Raw genomic sequence first — 21178 nt, 5'->3', positions numbered from 1 at the left:
AAGTTTAAAAGTTGCTGGTTCAAATAATATTTAGGTGGAATTATCCAAAATATTCTGGTCTAAACCTAAAATCTCTTAATTATTTAATTATCTTAAAGAGAATTTTATTTTTATAGAAAAGTACTCAACAATTTAAAAAAAGTTATAAAATATATATCATAACTAGATTTTAACCCACAGTACACTGCGTGTATATAATTTTTATTATTATTTATATTTTATATTATATTTTTTTGTTAAATATTTGATGTTTTGCAAATAGAGAAATAACTAAATTTTTCGACCGTTTGTTTAGCTAAATATTTATATTCATTTTTTAACCCGTAATATACTTCATAACTATTTGTTTGTTATATTTAGTGTTTGAGACTTTATTTTGATTTTTAATTATTATAACAAAAAAAATAAAGGATCTAAATACATAATAAGTCATTTATACGTTATGATTAAGTCACATTTTTTCTAATGATTTAATTATTTTACACAATCTTAGTTAAATCAACTTAATTTAATATGTCAAATATTCTAATATTAATAGTGTTAGACAAATAATAAAATAAGGATTTAATCTATGTTAACAAAAATTTAATGATAATTCATTAATTCCAACATGTCGTCTTTATAACCCATCTATTATATAGTATTTTGAACTTTTTAATTTTACATATTTGTAATATTTTAAAAATTTTATTAATTATATATATATTAATTATAATATTTAAATAAATGTGAATCGAAGTTCTCCTTATGTTAAGAATCAAAACTCATAGGTTTTTGAAAACAAAATAAGAATCAAATTGTTGTTTTCTTGGTTTGTAAAAGATTCATAGATAGAATATTTTCAATACACAATAAAAGTTGTAGTTAAATATATCATATTTTGTTTTTTCATATTGATGTTGCTGTAATTTTTTAGTTGGAATGGAATGTAAAATATTTAGGAAAGAAAATCTGAAGTAATGTTATTTTTGGAAACTTTTGAAGAGTTAATGTTGTAAATAACAATTTAAATAAGCAAAACTAAAAGAGCATGACACAAAATGTACTTCAAAAATGTTAATATAAATTTTATGATAAATGCAATTAAGGAAAAAAATAATACATATCATAATATTTTATTTTATGATTTTACTCTGATCGATGGTCGTCTGATTTATTACCGTACGTCTAAGCCTATTAATCTCCGTCTGGTTGGTTTTTCTTCTACCCCGATTTTTTGTTTATAAAAAATAATACCAAGGGGTTTGACCTAAATTTGTTTGCATGTGCTCTATACAACTTGGAAGTTAATAATTTATCAAAATTATTATAACTTATAATTGATTAACAAGTTAAGTAAAACATTTTAAAAGACTAAGAACTAATCTCTGAGCAATTCCCGCTTAATAATCTTCAACTAAGATCGTCTTCTTATTAAATATCTTATTGATTAACGAGCTAGAGTAGAGGGTTGACACGAAATGTGGAGGTTGAGAATCGGAGCTGAGGCAAGACAAGACCCTCACTTGTTCACCACCAACAACTTTGCCGGAAGACAGATCTGGGAGTTTGATGCTAACGGGGGCTCTCCTGAGGAACTTGCCGAGGTCGAGGAGGCTCGCCTGAATTTCTCAAACAACAAGTCACGTTTCAAAGCTAGTCCTGATCTCTTCTGGCGTATGCAGGTTGGTCATGAGACCTCTCTGCACTTTAACAAAACTCTTTTGTTTTGTCTTTATGACAATTATATTATCACACTTTATAAGTTTATGTTCCAAATATATAACCATTAGTTGGTTCTTTGGTTTTATAGTTTCTAAGGGAGAAAAAGTTCGAGCAGAAGATCCCGAGAGTGAGAGTAGAGGATGCAGAGAAGATAACATATGAAGACGGTAAAACAGCACTAAGAAGAGGAGTACTCTATTACGCTGCGTGTCAGTCTAACGACGGACATTGGCCTGCTGAATGCTCTGGTTCTATGTTCTTGGACGCTCCCTTTGTGAGATTATCTCACTTTTACTCTGTTTACTTTTCTCTTGTTACTCATATTTATCCATTCGGAAGGAATATGATTGTTTCTTAATATTAATGTAATGAATTTCTTTTAAAAATTGGCACAGGTGATATGCTTGTACATTACCGGACACCTGGAGAAAATCTTTACTCCGGAGCATGTCAAAGAGTTACTCCGTTACATGTACAACACTCAGGTATAAATTGTAACGGTCTTGGGCATATGATATGTAGGGCCTGGCTCGGAACCTTTTAATGATTGAAATTAAAACATAAAAGAAAAAGAAATAAGAAGATGTATAATTATTATAACTTATAACATATGATATGTTATACCACTAGACTTTAATCCATGGTACATCATGGGACAAGTTGTTCGTAACAAAACTATTAGATTTTTTTAATTTTTATTTGTTTGTTAATTTTGTTTGTTATTTTAGTGTTTAAGATTTTATAATTGTATTTTGAATGTTAATTTTATAAGTTAACTACTACCATCCTGCGAAACAATTTGAATTTTAAATAAGATTAATTTAATCAACTTAATTAGCTATATCTATGACTCTAATATTGATAGTGTTATCTCCATGCTCACTCGTATTTGGAATTATTTTTGTTTCTTTTATTGTTTGACTTTGAATTATTGTCCTACTAGGTGCTTCCCCACGCAATGCGTGGGTTATGGTGTAGTTGGCACTTTCTTGTTTTTTTTTGGTCTTTTTCGTTTTTTCTTTTGTATTATTTCGTTTTAATTAGGCATATACGGGCTTTGCCGTCACTTTTATTTATACACAATATGTTTATATCATTTCGTTCATATGTGTATAATTGTGGCGTTTATTTTTTATGAATTATGAAGATGTTGTTTCTTGCTTTTGAGGATCCAATATTATCATTGACTGATATTGTTTCCAATACATTTATTGTATTATAGATTTTCTAATTAACTGCATATGTAAACCCTTCATACGTTGATGTTGCAATAATAAGTTTTTTTTTTTAAATATCTTCCGTGTAAGTGAATATGTTTGTATGCCCATGTTTTGGTCTAATATCAATAAGATTGTTTCTGTTTTTCTTTAGTTGGCTTTGAAACCAATATTGAGTTAAGCAAATAATGGGTCGAATTATGGTGTTAATAAGTAATATAAATTCTTATGTATATATATTGTATATATGTGACTATAAATTTAGCTAACTAAAAAATTATGTAATATTTAAATACAATCTTTAACATATATACATATATTTTTATTTGTGGGAGGAATGTATGAAATTATTGGATAGAAGTTATTTTTGAGTTAAATGACCTTTAATGTCTTTAAAGCGAGTTAAATATTAAGAAATTTTTATATGTGTCTTGACTTTTTTTAAAAGGAATACCAAGTGTTTCCTTCCAAATTTGAAGTGATATAGTATTTTAGTTTTCTTATATGGTTTTATGAACTTCAATGTAAAAGTTTTTCAAAGTAATAAGTACACTCACTGATTGAATTATAAAATTTGGAGAAATGTTTATTTCGTTTAATCATCTGCTCTTTTAAATAAATTAAATAAGTATGTTGTTATTCCTACAAATAGGACAACATATATTATAGTTTAACCATGGAGCTAAGCAATGGAAATGGAACTTGTGATTGCAAGACAAAATGCTTATATGTTACACATTAATCGTTTAAAAATGAATAGGAACATCTAATTCTCAAATAAAGTTGATTGTTTTGTTAAAACCAACATATGTGAATTTAAATTTAACTATGCAAATTTAAAAAATAAATATGGATAGATTAGAAAGGCAAGAAATATAAAAGAAATATTTTTTTATATAAATAAAATAAAAATGAAAAACAATGTTAAATATATATATTACTTTCTACATTAAAATATAGAATCAAACTCTTACAAGTTACAACAAATATGAGATATAACAACATTTGATATTGGTAGGAGAGGAGGAGAGAATGTTTACTATAAGATGGTAATCCAAATTCGATAATGGAGATGAATCTTTAAAAAATAGAACAATGTAATATCTATAGATATATAATACTTTCTAAATTAAAATATAGAATCAAACTCTTACAACACATATGAGATATAACAACATTTGATATTGGTGAGAGAGAAAGAGAGAATGATTACTTATAAGATAATAATACAAATTAGATAAAGGAGATAAATCTTTTAAAATAAGAACAATGTAAAATATAACCATGTAGTCTCTGAAATTAAAATTTAGCATTAACAATTTACAATGATATTTCTTTTTTTTTTACAACCCATACAAAATAAGAAATCAAAAATAACAAAAAAAAAAACGAAAAATGATTTGAGGTATTGTAGAAGAGAATGAGAGAATGTGAAAATGAGATAGTAAAAAAATGTCAATATGAGAGAATGATAGATTGAGAGAATGCTTATTTATATGATAAGAAATGATGGAAGTTACATTTAGAACTATGGAGTTACAATAGTAATTTATTGTGTTTGAATAAAATTGACTGGTAGAATATGATTAATGCATAATTTATTTTATTTTCAGTTATAATTTTATTTTAATGTGTGAGTTAAATGTATTGTATTTATTGGATCTTAAATATTGTTTAAAGCAATTAGAAAGCAAATAAAAAAAAAATTAGAAAACATTAAATGAAAATCAACCAATAAGGAGAGACCAAAACCTTACTTTTATATATATGATATATTGCTTTAAACTTTGAAATGAGAAATATATTATAAACAATAATTTTACATGAGAAATATATTAATTTAGCCAACCAAAATATGAATATAAGTTTAGCCAACCAAAATAAATAAAAAATATTAAAATTTAACCAAAAATAATTTCTCTTGAAAGATAATAAGTTAGTAGGAGGAATGAATTAATGTACAATTATTGGATAGGAGTTACATTTGAGTCAAATGGAGTTACATGTCTTTAATTATAAATAAATATTTTAATTTTTTATAACCTAAAATAAAAGGAATACCAAGTGGCTGAATCAAAATTCACATGATTTGGTTGTTTGTTGATATAAACTCAACACTTACACATAATATTTCAAAATAAAAAATATTACTTTGTAAGTGACAAACTAAGTTAGTTTTCTTATAAAATTATATGAATTCTTCAATCTCAATAATTTTTAAAATCCCAAGGATAACTTATATTTTTTTGGTTTTTTTTCACTCATCAATTTGATTTGTAGTGCTAGATTTCATACTAATGGTTTCATCTTTAGAGAATTTAGTGAAATGATATTTTTAAAATTATATTTTATTTTTATATTTAGGTTCCAGTTGAATATGTTTTGTTTTTTGGATCATTTTTTATTTTGATTAAAGACACAAAAAACCAATTGTTTAATTATGTTCTTTTTGTTTTCAAAAACCTCAAATCATAAATATATATATATATATATATTATATTGATCTCTGCAGATTTAACAATTGGATCACAAAACAAAATAGTCTTTATAAATGGATAATTATATTGATCATTAAATATTATATTGATCTTTATAAATTATTAAAAATGATACATGAATATGTGAGATAACCAGAGACATAATAGATAATCACATATGGATCATTTCAACTTTATGATCTTATTGTGTGGTGAATATTGTAAGGAAGTATGAAAATAATGGCTTATAAGATGTTAATATAAAATAGAAAATAGAGATAAACATTTTAAAAGATTAAAATAAATATATAAGATATACATATTATACAAACTCTAAAACTAAGCTTTTACAATGATATTTGATTTGATTTTTTATAACCCATACAACAACAATAACAAAAAAAAAATACAAAACAAAACAAAACAAAACAAAAAAAGAGATTTGAGAGTAGTGGAAGAAGATGAGAGAATGAAAGAGTGATAGACTAAGAGAATAAGATAATGAGTATTTATAGGAAGAGAAATGATGAAAAATTACATTTAGAAAAATGAGAGTTACAATTCTAATTTATTGTTTTGTTTTAATACAATTGATTAATACAACTTAGTGGAGAAATAAAGTTAATGCATAATTTATAGGGAGAAGCTATAAAGATTTCAGTTTTATATTATGTGAGTTAAATATGAAAATTAATTGTTTTAAATTTGTGTTTTAATATAATTTTTTTTTTGTTAAAATTACATTGCCAAGTGGACCAATAAGGAGAAACTGAAACTCTACTTTTATATATATGATTTTTTCAACAAATTTGGGACATTGCATACATATTTTTTTTATTCATTGATTGAGTAATATTTGTCCGTTTAAAATGTTTTGAATCACATCTTATGAAAAAAATCACAAATTTTAACAAGTAAATGTATTATATTATAATTCAAAATAATTTAAATATAAAATCAAATAAAAGTGAACGGAGAATTATATATTAATGTTTGAATTGGGTAGAGAGATTTATAGAAATTAGATAAAATCTGAAAATATTATTTCTAAAATTTTTTTATGTAATTTAATATAACTAGAAGGATAGATTGCGAAATTTATTTCAAAAATGTTAATATAGATAGAAAACCATTGATTTGCAGAACGAAGATGGTGGCTGGGGGTTAGATGTGGAAAGCCATAGCGTTATGTTTTGTACGGTCCTCAACTACATCTGTTTACGGATTTTGGGAGTAGAACCAGATCATGATGGTCAAGGAAGTGCATGCGCAATGGCTCGTAAATGGATCCTAGACCATGGGGGTGCTACCTATGCGCCCTTGATCGCTAAAGCTTGGCTTTCGGTATGATTTAAGACACATGTCTATTAACTTTGGAGATATCTAAAAAAAATTGTTTTATCAAAGTTATAAGTATATGTTGTAGTTTCGATTCATAAAATGCATCAACTAATGTTCTTTATCCAGGTTCTCGGAGTGTATGACTGGTCTGGTTGCAAACCGCTACCACCCGAGATTTGGATGCTCCCTTCTTTTTCTCCAATAAATGGAGGTTCCATACTTCATCATACCTTAAGATTTGTATATCGTTATGATGTGTTACTAGTCTACATGACACTGAGTTGTCCAAGCATGTCCCTAAAACCATTTTTTATATACCTATGAGTGCAGGTACTTTATGGATATATATCCGAGATCTCCTCATGGGAATGTCATACTTGTATGGCAAAAAATTTGTAGCTACACCAACCCCTCTCATTCTACAGCTCCGCGAAGAACTATTTCCTCAGCCTTACAGCAAAATCATATGGAGCCAAGCTCGTAGTAGATGCGCAAAGGTTAGTGTAGTCATGTGGATAACAAAATTAAAGGACATTTTATATGTTTATAAGAAAAAAAAATCCGATGACAATGATGCAGGAAGATCTATTCTACCCAAAGTCATTTGAACAAGAATTGTTTTGGAAAGGGGTTCATATGCTTTCGGAGAATATCATAAACCGCTGGCCTTTCAACAAGTTCATAAGACAAAGAGCACTTCGAACCACAATGGAACTTGTTCACTACCATGATGAAACGACCCATTATATCACAGGTGCATGTGTTGCCAAGGTACTATGTTTTACATTAATTACATAATATACTGAACGTATTAAATCCATATGGTGAAAAACTGACGACACTAACACAAACTATTAGAATACAAATCATCATTTTAGAAATTAATATAATGTGACAAATTAATTACCCTACTAAAGAGAAGTAAATGATGCAATGTGACAATATAAATTTTTGCTTTTGTTATTTTGGTAGCCGTTTCATATGCTTGCATGTTGGGTAGAAGACCGGGATGGTGATTATTTCAAGAAGCATCTTGCTCGAGTCCCCGATTTCATATGGATTGCCGAAGATGGCCTTAAAATCCAGGTAAAAGATAGTTCTTTTAATTATTTCAGTTAATTCGAATTAAGAGATACGGCAAAGAATTTTACTTGCATTACTCTATTTGATTCTATCTTCTATATATACATTTTTTAAGTACATTTTGAGTTTTACTCTTTTATTTGTAATTATTTACAAAGTGAATCCTTAAAAAAATTTCAAAAATAGCTTTGTTTCAAATCTTGTTTCCTAAATATTTTACTTAACATTCCAACTAGAAAAATACAGCATAGTGAATATGGAAACCGACACTATAATATATTTAACTACGCTTTCTATTATGTATTGAAAATATTCTCTCAGAATCATTTGCAAACAAAGAAAACAACAATTTGATTCCTATTATGTTTTCCAAAAACCTGTGAGCTTTGATTCTTAACGTAACAAAACTTTGATTTACATTTATTTAAATATTATAATTAATATATAAACTTAATAAAATTTTAAAATATTACAAATATGTAAAATTTTTAAAAAAATACTATATAATATGGTATGTAGTAGATGGATTATAAAGAAGACATATTGGAATTAATAAAATATCATTAAATTTATGCTAATACGGATTATAATCTTTATTTTATTATTTGTCAATACTATCAATATTATAATATTTGACATATAAAATCAAGTTGATTCTACTAAGATTGGGTAAAATAATTAAATTATTAGGAAAAATGTGACTTAATCGTAGCATATAAATTAGGCCTGCGAATTTGAACCGAACCAATTTGTCCGAACCGAACCGAACCGAGATTTGGGCAAATCGGTTCGGTTTCTATTAATTAAGTAAACCGATCGGAAAGATTTTAATTAAACTCGGTTAACCGAGATTTTTGGTTCGCTTCGCTTGAATCGAACGGTTAACCGAAAAAAGAAAACCCTAATCTAATTTTTCCAAATAGCCACCATTGCCTCTTCTTCATTAGTTACTCTTTGATTCTTCTTCATTTGTTCTTCAGTTCACCATCTTTGTTATCTTCGATTCACCATCTTTGTTATCTTCGATTTACCATCTTTGTTATCTTCGATTCAACATCGTCCTCTTCTTTTTCGATTCACCATCATCTTCCTTGGTTACGATTCTTCTTCCATATATTATCATCATCTCTTCTTTTGTGTTGACTATTCTTCTTTTCGATTCATCATCTATTCATCATCATCATCCTCTTCTTCTCCTCGTCCTCATTCTTTGACTTCTATACCGCAAGCTTCGGCTTCGAGATCTTGCCGCCGTTGCCTCCGCAGCTCCACTCGTGGTCGTGGGTTCTCCATCTCTCAAGACAAATCTCATAATGTTTTTTTTTTTGTAGTGTTAATGGGCCATTTTTAGCAAGCCCAACAATCAAAAACATTTTTAACCATAAACTAATAAACCAAAATAACCGAATGGCAAAAACTAAAATAGCCGTTTCCGAACTAAACCGAACCGAAATTTTAGTCGGTTCAATTCGAAACAGCTTTCAATTTTAAAAATAACCGAAAAACCGAATAAACCGAACCGAAATATCCTAATAAACCAAAGTCGAAGGCCTAGTATAAATGACTTACTATGTATTTAGATGTCTTACTTTTTGTTATAATAATTAAAAATGAAAATAGAATCTCAAATACTAAACAAAACAAATTAAATATAACAAACAAATGGTCATGAAATATATTGCGGGTTAAAAAATTAATATAAACATTTAGCCACACAAACGGTAGGGGAATTTAGTTATTTCTCTATTTGCAAATTATACAATATTTAACAAATGAATACAATATAAAATATAAATAATAATAAAAGTTATATGCATGCGGTGTACCGCGGATTAAAATCTAGTTGTAATTCAAAATTATTGACAATAAAAAATTGACTTGTATCGTTTTTTCCTCTTGAGTAATTTTGAAACTCATGTTCTATACATATTTTATTAGATAACTCTCTAAAATAATATATTTTAAAGTGTTTGTTCCATAAATACCGTTAATAATTTTATTTTTCAATAATTCATTATTAAAAAGGTTTAAAACTCTATCTTAGTTTGGGATCTAACCCCTACATATTGTCACTTGTGCAAGCAGTTAATGGGTAGCCAGTCGTGGAATGCAGCCCTCTCGCTCCAAGTTATGTTAGCCGCAAACATGGATGATGAGATTAGTTCAACCCTGATAAAAGGATACGACTTCTTGAAGCAATCTCAGATTAGCGAAAACCCTCATGGGGAACATCTCAAAATGTTTAGAGACATAACCAAAGGGGGATGGACATTTCAGGACCGAGAACAAGGGTTGCCGATTTCGGACGGTACTGCCGAAAGTATAGAGGTGGGCGCTATAAAAATCTTAAATCTATCAAAACCTAAACGTTTTTATAAAATGATCTTGACACATGTATTGTGTGCCGCTTCTTCCTCAGTGCTGCCTACTCTTCCACCGCATGCCCTCCGAGATCACTGGCGAAAAAATGGATGTAGAGAAGCTCTATGATGCCGTCAATTTTCTAATCTACCTGCAGGTAAACTTCAATATAATGTTAACTCTACAATTGAATGTATTATGCATATGAATTCATTAGTTAATACCTATTCGGCCAAGTAACTGACTAGTGACATTATAGCTAGGTAAATAGGTGCTATGTAGAGCTTCTTTGATTGTTCGGTTAAGCGAATCTTTTGTTTAACATTGAGGCAAAACAATATTAAGTTGTGTCAATGTATAACAGAGTGATAATGGAGGTATGACGGTTTGGGAGCCAGCTCCTGGAAAAAAATGGCTAGAGGTACGTTTACAATTTTCTTTTTTCAAATTTTCTCTCTAATATTAATTGTTTGAATATAAATGGAATTATGGAGGAATAATTTCATTTTAAGAGAGGCTAAAGTAAAGGTGATATTGTAACAAATGCAGTGGCTAAGTCCGGTGGAGCATGCAGAGAACACAGTTGTGGAGCATGAGTAATATTATATTTTATATTATATACTTTCTTTTTGGACTTAACTAATTACTTTCTTATAGAAAAAATGATATTGGATCTTTTATCGTTAGGTACCTTGAATGTACGGGCTCGGTGATTGCGGGAATGGCTAGCTTTACGAAAGAATTTCCCGATCACCGACAGAAAGAAATCGAAAATTTAATCCAGAAAGGCGTAAAATACATAGAGGACTTGCAAATGCCAGACGGTTCATGGTACGGAAACTGGGGAGTTTGTTTCACGTATGGAACGCTTTTCGCGGTAAGAGGTCTAGCGGCTGCAGGGAAGAATTATGGTAATTGCGAAGCTATACGTAGAGCGGTACAGTTTGTTCTCAACACGCAAAACGTTGAAGGCGGTTGGGGAGAAAGCCCTCTCTCTTGCCGTAACAAGAAATATATTCCTTCCGAAGGAAACAGGACAAATGTGGTTAATACCGGACAAGCTATGATGGTTCTAATTATGGGTGGTCAAATGGAGAGAGACCCTTCGCCTGTTCATCACGCCGCCAAAGTGTTGATTAACTCACAGTTGGATAATGGTGATTTCCCACAACAGGTTTGGTTCCCTTTTTCTAATTGTTTTGTCCTATGTTTTTTTTTTTTCTCTCGGGGTAATCGAATTACGACATTTATAGATTTGAATTTTAAATTTTTGCAGGAGAGAAGAGGGATCTACATGAATATGCTGCTGCATTATCCAACCTATAGAAACATGTTCACTCTTTGGGCACTCGCATTTTACACAAACAATCTACGTCTGCTCGTTTCTTGACGACATCATATTTGAATCTTAATAATAAATTACCCTATGTAATTACAATTGAAACTAAAATAAGCCCTATATGTAATAAATACCCCAGATTCTGATATCCACGCTTCAAAAATCTTTGTACCATGTGCTAGATTGATTTTTTTATAAGACTTACAGCCTAAATATTTAACAGTTTAAATTTGGACCCTATTTTATAATTATTTCAAAGATTTGGGCTTTAAACATCCGGCACACCCCAAGAGCCAGCACTGCCCAGATATAGATTTTGATATCCGTATCCACTCTAGATATCTGAATTCTGGGAGCATATTAGATCAGAACTCTTTGATTTATTCAACACATCTCTAATTCTAATCTCAAACATAGATGTTACATTAGGTTTAAGGTCTCTTCAGATCACTTTGATGAGAGACAAATGTAGAACTGTTCTTTGGGGTTCTAGAGGTGTTTTTAGGGTGATACATAGAGGAAATAGCTTAACCAAAGACAAAGAGCAAAGAAAACATACATCTAAGACATGACGCTTATGTCTTTAGGCTACACGTTACTTTGTTTATTTTTCTGTAAGCTTGCATATGAAATATAATGTAAACCTTGATTAATTGATAGTAGATGTTTGTAAAAAAAGTTTCCCACACAATATGTATCCTCACGCAAAGGAAAACTCGTTAAGTTTTTGTGTTATGTTTCTGTTATGATAATAATCTTTGAAGTAGACGAGGAACCGGGACAGAGTCATGGTCTGCATTTCGTTAGATATGTGAATTGGGGTCTACAATTCTCAACATGCTCACTACATGTCCATCTTTAATCCTCCTACCGACCAAGACATATATGTTTGGGAGGTGCCGTCTTTAACCCTCTGCCATAAGAGGTCAAATTTACATGAGCATTGTCTTATAATTTTGTGTTGTCGAAAGCTAACAACGCTACTAAAGCTTATAGTTTAAGAAACTCTATGAATGTTCTAGACATAAGGAAAAAATAGAGGCACAATCGTTGCATCGAAAACAACGATTTTCTCTCCCTTGAAGGCAATTTTTTCAGATCTCGTTTTCTTTTTTGCATTTTGATCTTAATTTCAGGTGGTGGTTTGACACTCAAGATCTAGGAGTGCGTAGGGACGTCTTCTACCGACGGTGGTGGTGTGGTTCTCGTCCTTCGGTATAGTTGCAGCTCCGGTTAAACAGAACAGAAGTCTCGTCGTAAAAGCCCCTGGTTTGAGGACGCCGGTGGATTAACGTTTGAGTCTTCTCGGCTTATCCGTTAATCGGATTGTTATGGCTACAGTGGAAGCCGAAGGGCGAGTGGTGGGGAGCACTGTTTCGTCAAGGTGGTTAATGGCTAGATCCTTTTGGATCTATGTTGACTGTCACGGATTTTGATTGGAGGAGGATTGGGTGAGCCGTCAACCTCTGTAATTACCGCGAATCGTGTTTCCATCAGACCAGTTTGAAGATGTCTCTGCGCGGTGGAGATCGAAGTGTTCGGCTGTTGAAGAGAGGGGATAGATCTGAGCTTGGCAGTTTTCTAGGTCGGGAACTGTCAACGTCGATGTCGGCTGTCGGAAGTTGCGCACACCAGGAGGGTTGTAGCGGGTCAGGTGGCTCGACGGCAAAAGATTCATGGCAGAAATTGGATTCTTTTGCCGGAGATCCGGATCCGTTCGTTGCTGCCGTGGCCCTTGAATCCATCGGAATTGGTGCGGTGACTCTCTGCTTCCGATGATCAACAGGGTCCGAGCCTCTCAGCCGGCGGCGAGTTTTTCATTTTTTGTAAACCCTAATTTTGTTACTGGATTTGAAGTGTAAATGCCGTGGCCTAGCTCATTTGGTATGATTTTCGAATTTTAATATTAAAAAGAAAAACAAAAACTCTATGTATGTTCTAAGCAACACTAAATTAATATTTTTAGTTATCAACTCATTTACTTTAATTATAGATCGTCAAATTAGGAAGAAAATTACTTATCTCGAACATATCACGAGCTTCAAGTGGTTGGCTGATATCCAATGGTTCATCCATTCTCTCCCTTAAAGACCTTACGAAAAGGTGACTCCAAAAGTTTCATTAAGCGCCAAAGTTATTTTAGTTTTTCTTTTCCAATCAAACATTTATTAGAATAAAAAATTTATTAAGCGTCAAAGTTATACTCCTTCCGTTTCAAAATATAAGATACAGAAAACACGTATATTAGGAAATAACCACTTTAAAAAAGTTTAATCAATCATAAACAAAACTGCATAAAAGAAATAATAAGAAAATATAAAAGTAATCTAAAAGTTACTTAAAAAGTTAAAACATCTTATATTATAAAACAAAAAAAAACCTCTAAAACATCCTATATTATGAAACGGAGGGAGTATATTTACCAAATGTGTTGTGACTTTCTTACCTGATTGGTGATTTGGTTCTATCTATATATATCTAAAATAATTAAATTGAATATATGTGTATTTGACATTATTATCTTTAATGATTACTATTAATTTGTTCTTAAAACTTATGTGTATAAATTGTAATGGTATTTTGATGTAAGTATTAACACTTCCTAAAATTATATCCAAAAATATACTATATAGGGGATAATCAGGTTTTATTATATCTATATTAATAAAATTAAAGAAAAATAACTGGGTCAACTTAGTTGTCCTAGTACATCCCCTATATATTAATAGAGAAGCACTCTTGAAAAAATGATGATGTGTCGTCACCAGAGAGCTCGAATCACATTTTAGCAAATAAATCTTATTAATTATCCTAATTACATATATGCCATTACAGACTTAAATTAAAATTTGTTAAATAAATTAAACTATTTGTAGTCATTTAGAAGGGTTATTGGTTCTATGATTTTAATGGATTTGGAAATCCAAACAAAAATTATGTGTTATTCAATCATTTATTTTAAAATATTTATCAAAATGACGTGTTATTGGTTCCATGATTTACAAATACTTGTTAAAATTCCATATTCATTTAATGATTTGTTTTTGGATTGCAAAATCCACATTATGTTTTAAATAGATTTGAATGGAATTGAAAGTGTAAAATAGAAGGATTCAAATCCAAGGATAAAACATGTTATTTCAAAATTCATGTGTTTTGATTTTTAGAATTTACAATTCCATATAAATTTAGAAATCACTTCTCCAATAACAGCCCCTTAATTTGAAACTATATTATACTTCTTTAATAAACAAAATATTAATTTCTTTTAAAATTTAATAATTATTCATGTTTTATTGAAAGAAATTTCATACAATTTTTTTAAAGTTATTATTTACTTTCAAATGTTTTATGGGTAAAACATATTTTTATATTGTAAATTTGTATAAAACAAAAAAAAAAGATTTATTTACAGATTTTATTTTACACAAACAAATATCAGATCTCAAATAATAATTTTATTTTAATTGATTTATCCGCACTATGTGCGAGTTGTTAACTAGTTGTATATTATTTTATTTGAACAAAGCTCATTAATGGTGGCAAAATAGTAATTAAATTAACGGCAGATCATATTTTTATTTTTTGATTATTATAAGGACGATTGACCATCTTCCCTTTAAAATACACAGCCTAGAGGGAAAGGACGATTCACTAATATTCACAAACCACTTCGACGCATTGAGAGAGATTGAGTTCCAAATTTATTCAAAATTAATCCTAAAATGGAAATGATAATATTAATCTCTCTTTCCTTAACCACCTTTCTAACTATTCTTCTCTTCTTTAAATTACTCCTCAAACGACCCAACTCTAACTTACCTCCGTCTCCATGGCGGCTTCCGGTCATTGGAAACCTCCATCAGCTCAGTCTCCACCCACACCGTGCTCTCTGTTCCCTCAGTGCGCGCCATGGGCCACTCATGCTCCTTCGTTTCGGCCGTGTCCCTGTTCTCATTGTATCTTCTGCTGACGTAGCTCATGATGTCATGAAGACACATGATCTTAAGTTTGCCAACCGTCCGATCACGAAATCGGCCCATAAAATATCCAATGGCGGGCGAGATTTGGTATTCGCCCCATATGGCGAATACTGGAGGAACGTTAAGGTTTGTACTTTTTTCGATATCTATGGTTTCTCCGACGTCTTCATATGCTCATGATTATCTCAGATTTGCTTTTCTCAATCTCCTTGATTAGTTTTTCTGAACGAGATAGAGTTATTAATTAAACATTAATATTTGTTTCAATAATGAGATTTTATAAATTAGATTAAAAGGGTACATGTAATCAAATTTTCTAATCTAAACTGACTTGTTAAGTTATCCAGTAAAGTAATAATATAATCTTTTTTATAATAAAACGGAACTACACAACATTTGTTTGATAGATTATATAATTTTAAAAAGTTGGTTATAAATAGGTTATAGATTAATATGTTATAGATTTTGATAGATTAATTGGTTACAAATTAAATTGTGGGTGCAACCTTAATTGTTTCCAAAATTTTAAAAAGAATATTCTAAATTTATATATTAATTGGTTACAAGATAAATAGTAGGTGCAACCGAAATTTACTTTCGGAAGATTTTTTTTGCTAGAGCATGTTGTTTCCAAAGATTTTAAAGAAAATATTTCAAATTTATTTTCGGCAGATTTTATTGCTAAACCATATTGTTAACCAACTTATTAAAAAGAATAAAAATATATTGTGAAACATAAAAAATGAATACAATTTTGGCAATTTATCATATTTAATCGTGATTTCCGAGATTTTATTCTGTAATTGAAAATGAAATTTTAATGAGAATCTTCCAAACTTTCAATATAAATCATGCAAATCTCCTTTCACCATAATACATTGCTCATATTCATACCGAAAAAAAAAAAAGAATAACAATGGAAGAAATTTCAATCTGTGCAAGTCCTAATATTTTATCCAAAAAAACTATTAAAAACAATCATATAAATTATATTAAAAACAATTATATAAAATAAATTTTAACCCATGTTCTAGCACAGGGCTAATCTAGTTGGAACTTTAAAAGAGTGGATATTTTAAACTACCACATTTCTAGTTTTGTTTTTCAAAACTATAAGCTCCAGTTTTCTTTTTCGATAATACCAAAAATTCCAAAATTAATAAAACGATTCAAAACCTACAGTATATCTAAGTTAGAAACCACGAACCAAATATATCTTTTTAATTTTATTTGTAATTTATTTAGGATTAACAAGTATGTTCACACTGGTGAGTGGTGACAATACATTTCGATACGAGTCTGGTAAGCTCTTCAATTTTGCATTAATACATTTCTTCTTGGGATGCAGAGTCTATGCACAACACATCTCCTCAGCAACAAAATGGTTCAGACCTCTGAGAAAAGAAGAGAAGAAGAGATAACTCTATTGATGGAGACGCTGGAAGAAGCAAGTTTATCTTCTTTACCTGTGAATCTAAGCAAACTCATTACTAATATGGTATGCGACATAATGGGTAAAGTTGTATTGGGGAAAAAATACAGCGGCGAGGAAGGTACAATCGATGTCAAGACCATAACAAAGAGTTTCTTGGATGCCGTGGGGCTTTCCCCGGTCGGGGAATACATTCCGAGTTTGGCATGGATAGGTAAGATTACGGGTTTCGATGGTAAGCTAGAGAAAATAACAAAGAAGTTTGGTGACTTTATAGAAAAAGTGCTGCAAGAACATGAGGATATAAATGCGGACAAAGAGACACCAGATTTTGTTGATATGTTGCTAACGATTCAAAGAGATGAGTCCACACAATGCCAGTTGGATAAAAGCGACTTAAAAGTCATCATATTTGTAAGATAAATCATTCATTATAATCATCATTAATATATATATATATATATATATACACACAAATTCTTTGATAACCATATGAAGTTATTTTTCGTTTACAGGAGATGTTTTTAGGGAGCACGACAACAACTTCCGCCGTAATAGAATGGGCGATGACACGCCTTATGAGAAATCCAGAATGCATGAAGAAACTTCAAGATGAGATTCGTTCAATTTCGAAGAGTAATTCGTATGTATCAGGAAAAGAAGTAGACAATATGAACTACTTAAAAGCTGTGATCAAGGAGGTACTTCGGCTGCATCCTCCTCTCCCACTATTAGTCCCTCGACTATTAAGCGAAGATATGAAATTACGAGGATACGACATTAAGGCGGGCACACAGGTGAAATATATATACATATTTTTGTTATATAACTTAAAAAATCTTTTGGATAAAAAGTTTTAAATGGGACATATAGGTGATCATTAATGCTTGGGCAATCCAACGGGACACTGAGACTTGGGGACCTGATGCAGAAGAATTTAGGCCAGAGAGACATTTAGAAATACCTTTGGATTTCTTTGGACGGAATTTCAAATACATTCCATTTGGAGCAGGGAGAAGGTTATGTCCCGGCATTGGACGTGGGTCGGTGATGGCCAGTGTGACTTTGGCCAATCTAATGAAACGATTTGATTGGAGAGTTGAGGACGGACCACCAGGAGATGATCAACCAGATCTAGTAGAGGGAGCTGGCATCGATGGTTGCCGAAAATATCCTCTTGTTGTCTTTCCATCTTCTGCTTAATTTATTTTCCCATGGTACACTAGTTAGTTGCGACACATTGTTTGTATTTTTGTTTGTGAAATGTCATAAAGTTATTTCTACTTAAAAGACATGCAAAAAGGAGTTACCTAAAGTTTCGATGGACAAAAGACGGAAGATACTTGAGTATAGTATACTAAAGCAGACCAAAACAAGAGTGACCACCTCTTACACTACCAAAAATAAGGTGGATTTCCAACAACTAAAATTGTCTAAAACTATTTAGAGCATATGCAATAGTAGTCTTTCATCATAGTTTCTCATCTAAAAGGTAAATAATTAAATATTAAATATACTTAATTAATTATAAGAATATCTCGAAAAGGTAGAGAGAGATGAGAGACTTTCTCCACATTTTTTACAGACTCTAATGATTAATATGAGTATATAGTATTTTATTATTTCATTTAGTACATGAGAGACTATATAGTGAGATATTACCATTGCATCTGCTCCTACTTCCATTTTATTATTTCACTTTTGTTTTGTTGTGCAAACAAAGGATTTTACTTTTGAGCTAAACCGGAACCGGTACATCCTTTTTAAGGGTTTGTTTTTGCTAATGCATCAAACATCCCGATTACATCTTCTAGATACTAACGACAACCTAATATGGTGAAAAGAGGAAGATATATTCAAGACATTTTCGGAGATTACTATCTATCAAAAATCCGTCAAAAAATTGACAGATAGCAAAAACTATCGGCAATTCCTGGGAAAAAATCAATGGACTCATTTCGACGAAATTCATGTGGTCTCTAGTAGTTATTCGTTGGAAAATCGGTAATTTCATACTCCAGCTAAGGGGGTATGTTCAATTCCTACATAATGTTTAATACTGTGGAAATTCATACATTAGTTAAATAAAATTCAAATTCACAACACCAACTCGTCAAATTGTGTTAATACATACTTAAGTCGTAACGGTGTTAAGAGACCGTCAACGGTTGCTTACGTGGATGGCACATATGAAACGGCGTCATTTTAAGAAAAAGAAAAAAAAAACTTCTTTTGATTAAAATGACGTCGTTTCTTCTTTCTTCTTTCTCTTTTCTTATTTATTTTTCTTCGAATTTCTAATTTTAAGCTTTCGTGGAGAAAAAAAATGAAGGAGATCGTGTTGAAATGCAAGGCTGAGCCAACGCCCACTACAAGAAAACCTGCGTTTTGTGACACCGGTAATCGTCACAAATGGGTCGCAAAACACCTGTTTACGACGTTTGAGCGACGACCTCTAGTAGTCACAAATTTCTCGTCGCAAAATGACAAGCGTCGCAAAAGTGTCACAATTTTGCAACGATTTTGTGACTACTAAATTTGGTCGTTTATAAGCGACTCCTTTAAGACTGTAACTTTTAGTCGTAAATTAAAGACCAAAACGTGACTGAATTTGGAAACGCGTATATACGACTACGTTAGGACGAGTTGTGCGTCGGTGAATCATGACGAAAATATGGTCGCAAATAAGTGACAAAGGTCGTCTCAATTTAGTCGCAAGATAGTAGTAAATTAGACGACGTATTTGTGACGCTTTTGTGATTCATGTGTATTTGAGACGAATTAGAGACTCCTGGTTTGGAGAGATATAAGTGTGTCATTAGTCACTACTATTATTGTTTTACCAATTTAGAAAGCTGAAATCAAATGCTAAAAATCCTGACAATTCAAATTTGAAACCTAAAATACCATATTGACCAAAAAACACAATCCATAACCAAAACATTAACAACATTCATGTTCCAAACAACATTCATGTCCCAGAAGAGATAATTCAAGTTCCAACAAAAGAGATAATTTCAAAAGAGAAAACAAACATAAACAATAAGTTCAGAAGAGTAGAAGAAGATTAATTCTGAGAGGTAGAGAGAATGACTAAACCGTTTTCATTGACGGTTTGTTCATTGGCAGGTATGGAGGCTGGTGTAATGCCATCTCCGGTGGCTGGTGTAGTGCCTTCTCAGGTGGCTGGTGCAGTGCCTGCATCAGTTGCAGGTGTAGTTGCTGGTGGTGGTTGGTGAGCATCCATATAGTCAGCTAATTCTGGATCTTTTTTCTTCATGAATGAGAAAAGGTGCTCCAAGGTTGAGAGTCGAGAAAGGGCTTATTGGTGTTCTTCATTTTGTTTCACGAGCTTACGACGAGCATCTTCAAGTTTCTGATGCAACTTCAACAGAGATGAGGAAGAAGAGCTTTCACAACTCCCTTTTCTTTTCCCTTTGGCCATGGTTTCAGCAAGTCATCCAAGCCCAAAAGGATTTCCCTTGTCAGAAACACAACACATTATACAAGCTGAAGCTAGAATCAGAGAAATATAAATCAAATGAAATGTAAATCTAAATCAAAAACCGAAAAACATACAAAATCCAAGCTAGAATCAGAATTACAAATCGACATTAGAGAGAATCAAAAGCTAACTCTAACCAGTCAAAGAATCAAAAGATAACTCTATCCAAATGCAAACTTAAACACAAATATCATAAACTCAAACACAAATTCAAAAGCTCAAACAGAAATTACTCAAACAAGAAGCCAAGATTCCTTACCATATGGTCTCAACGCCTTCAATATGGTCCTTAATCAAGACTGGTAGATGATTTTGCCCAGGAAGCTGCAACAAACCGTCAATCAAAGCTTCATAGTCTAGCGGCACCGGTAGTTCTTGAGCTTCCGGTGGACATTCCCATTCGCCATCACTAGAATCTTCATCACTCTCAGGCTGTTCCTCTTCCATATACTCATCCTCATCGAACAGTGGCTGGCGAGGTGAGGTGCTTGGTCGTGTTGCGGAAGATTTGCTTCATTCCATGGTCTTTGTCTCGGGGAGCAACAGACTTCCCTCCTCGTCCTTTGGTCGATTTACCAGCTATTAGGAGCAATCAAAGAGAATACAGAGAGATTGGGTTTAGAGTATGAGAGAAATCGATCGAAATAGAGAGATTTGGTTAGAAATTGAAGAGAGAGTTTCGGGTTGAGAGGAAGAGAGCAAAACCCTAGATCTAAAAAGTTATGTTGATATTTAC

General features: G+C 31.3%; 2 protein-coding genes across 2 annotated transcripts; both read left to right on the top strand.

Moving 5' to 3' along the window:
- The first annotated feature begins 719 nt into the window (after positions 1-719).
- On the top strand, positions 720-11762 carry LOC104787556 (marneral synthase). The gene is made up of 14 exons (XM_010513159.2): positions 720-1664; positions 1793-1978; positions 2100-2189; positions 6542-6742; positions 6866-6950; positions 7070-7236; positions 7319-7510; positions 7712-7825; positions 9908-10150; positions 10242-10340; positions 10548-10604; positions 10733-10779; positions 10871-11357; positions 11460-11762. The coding sequence occupies exons 1-14, from the start codon at positions 1461-1463 to the stop codon at positions 11571-11573; spliced, it is 2286 nt and encodes a 761-aa protein (XP_010511461.2). The 5' UTR covers positions 720-1460; the 3' UTR covers positions 11574-11762.
- Positions 11763-15146: 3384 nt separating this feature from the next.
- On the top strand, positions 15147-18227 carry LOC104787555 (cytochrome P450 71A16-like). The gene is made up of 4 exons (XM_010513158.3): positions 15147-15631; positions 16854-17351; positions 17453-17734; positions 17811-18227. Exons 1-4 carry the CDS (start codon positions 15248-15250, stop codon positions 18138-18140), a joined length of 1494 nt encoding a protein of 497 aa, XP_010511460.2. The 5' UTR covers positions 15147-15247; the 3' UTR covers positions 18141-18227.
- The last annotated feature ends 2951 nt before the right edge of the window (positions 18228-21178 follow it).

The sequence above is a fragment of the Camelina sativa genome, chromosome 5 (genome assembly GCF_030686135.1).
Source record: "Camelina sativa cultivar CO46 ecotype springtype chromosome 5, ASM3068613v1".
Classification (NCBI taxonomy): Eukaryota; Viridiplantae; Streptophyta; class Magnoliopsida; order Brassicales; family Brassicaceae; genus Camelina; species Camelina sativa.
Note: the sequence above shows the minus strand (reverse complement) of the source record. Positions and strands in the feature narration are given on the sequence as shown.

Bases quoted from the DNA above. Each gene is read 5' to 3' on its own strand.
- LOC104787556 (XM_010513159.2), top strand. From the start codon at position 1,461: ATGTGGAGGTTGAGAATCGGAGCTGAGGCAAGACAAGACCCTCACTTG. The intron at 7,826-9,907 runs GTAAAAGATAGT...TTGTGCAAGCAG, and splicing joins AAGATGGCCTTAAAATCCAG to TTAATGGGTAGCCAGTCGTG. The intron at 10,341-10,547 runs GTAAACTTCAAT...AATGTATAACAG, and splicing joins ATTTTCTAATCTACCTGCAG to AGTGATAATGGAGGTATGAC.
- LOC104787555 (XM_010513158.3), top strand. From the start codon at position 15,248: ATGGAAATGATAATATTAATCTCTCTTTCCTTAACCACCTTTCTAACT. The intron at 15,632-16,853 runs GTTTGTACTTTT...CTTGGGATGCAG, and splicing joins AATACTGGAGGAACGTTAAG to AGTCTATGCACAACACATCT. The intron at 17,352-17,452 runs GTAAGATAAATC...TTTCGTTTACAG, and splicing joins ACTTAAAAGTCATCATATTT to GAGATGTTTTTAGGGAGCAC.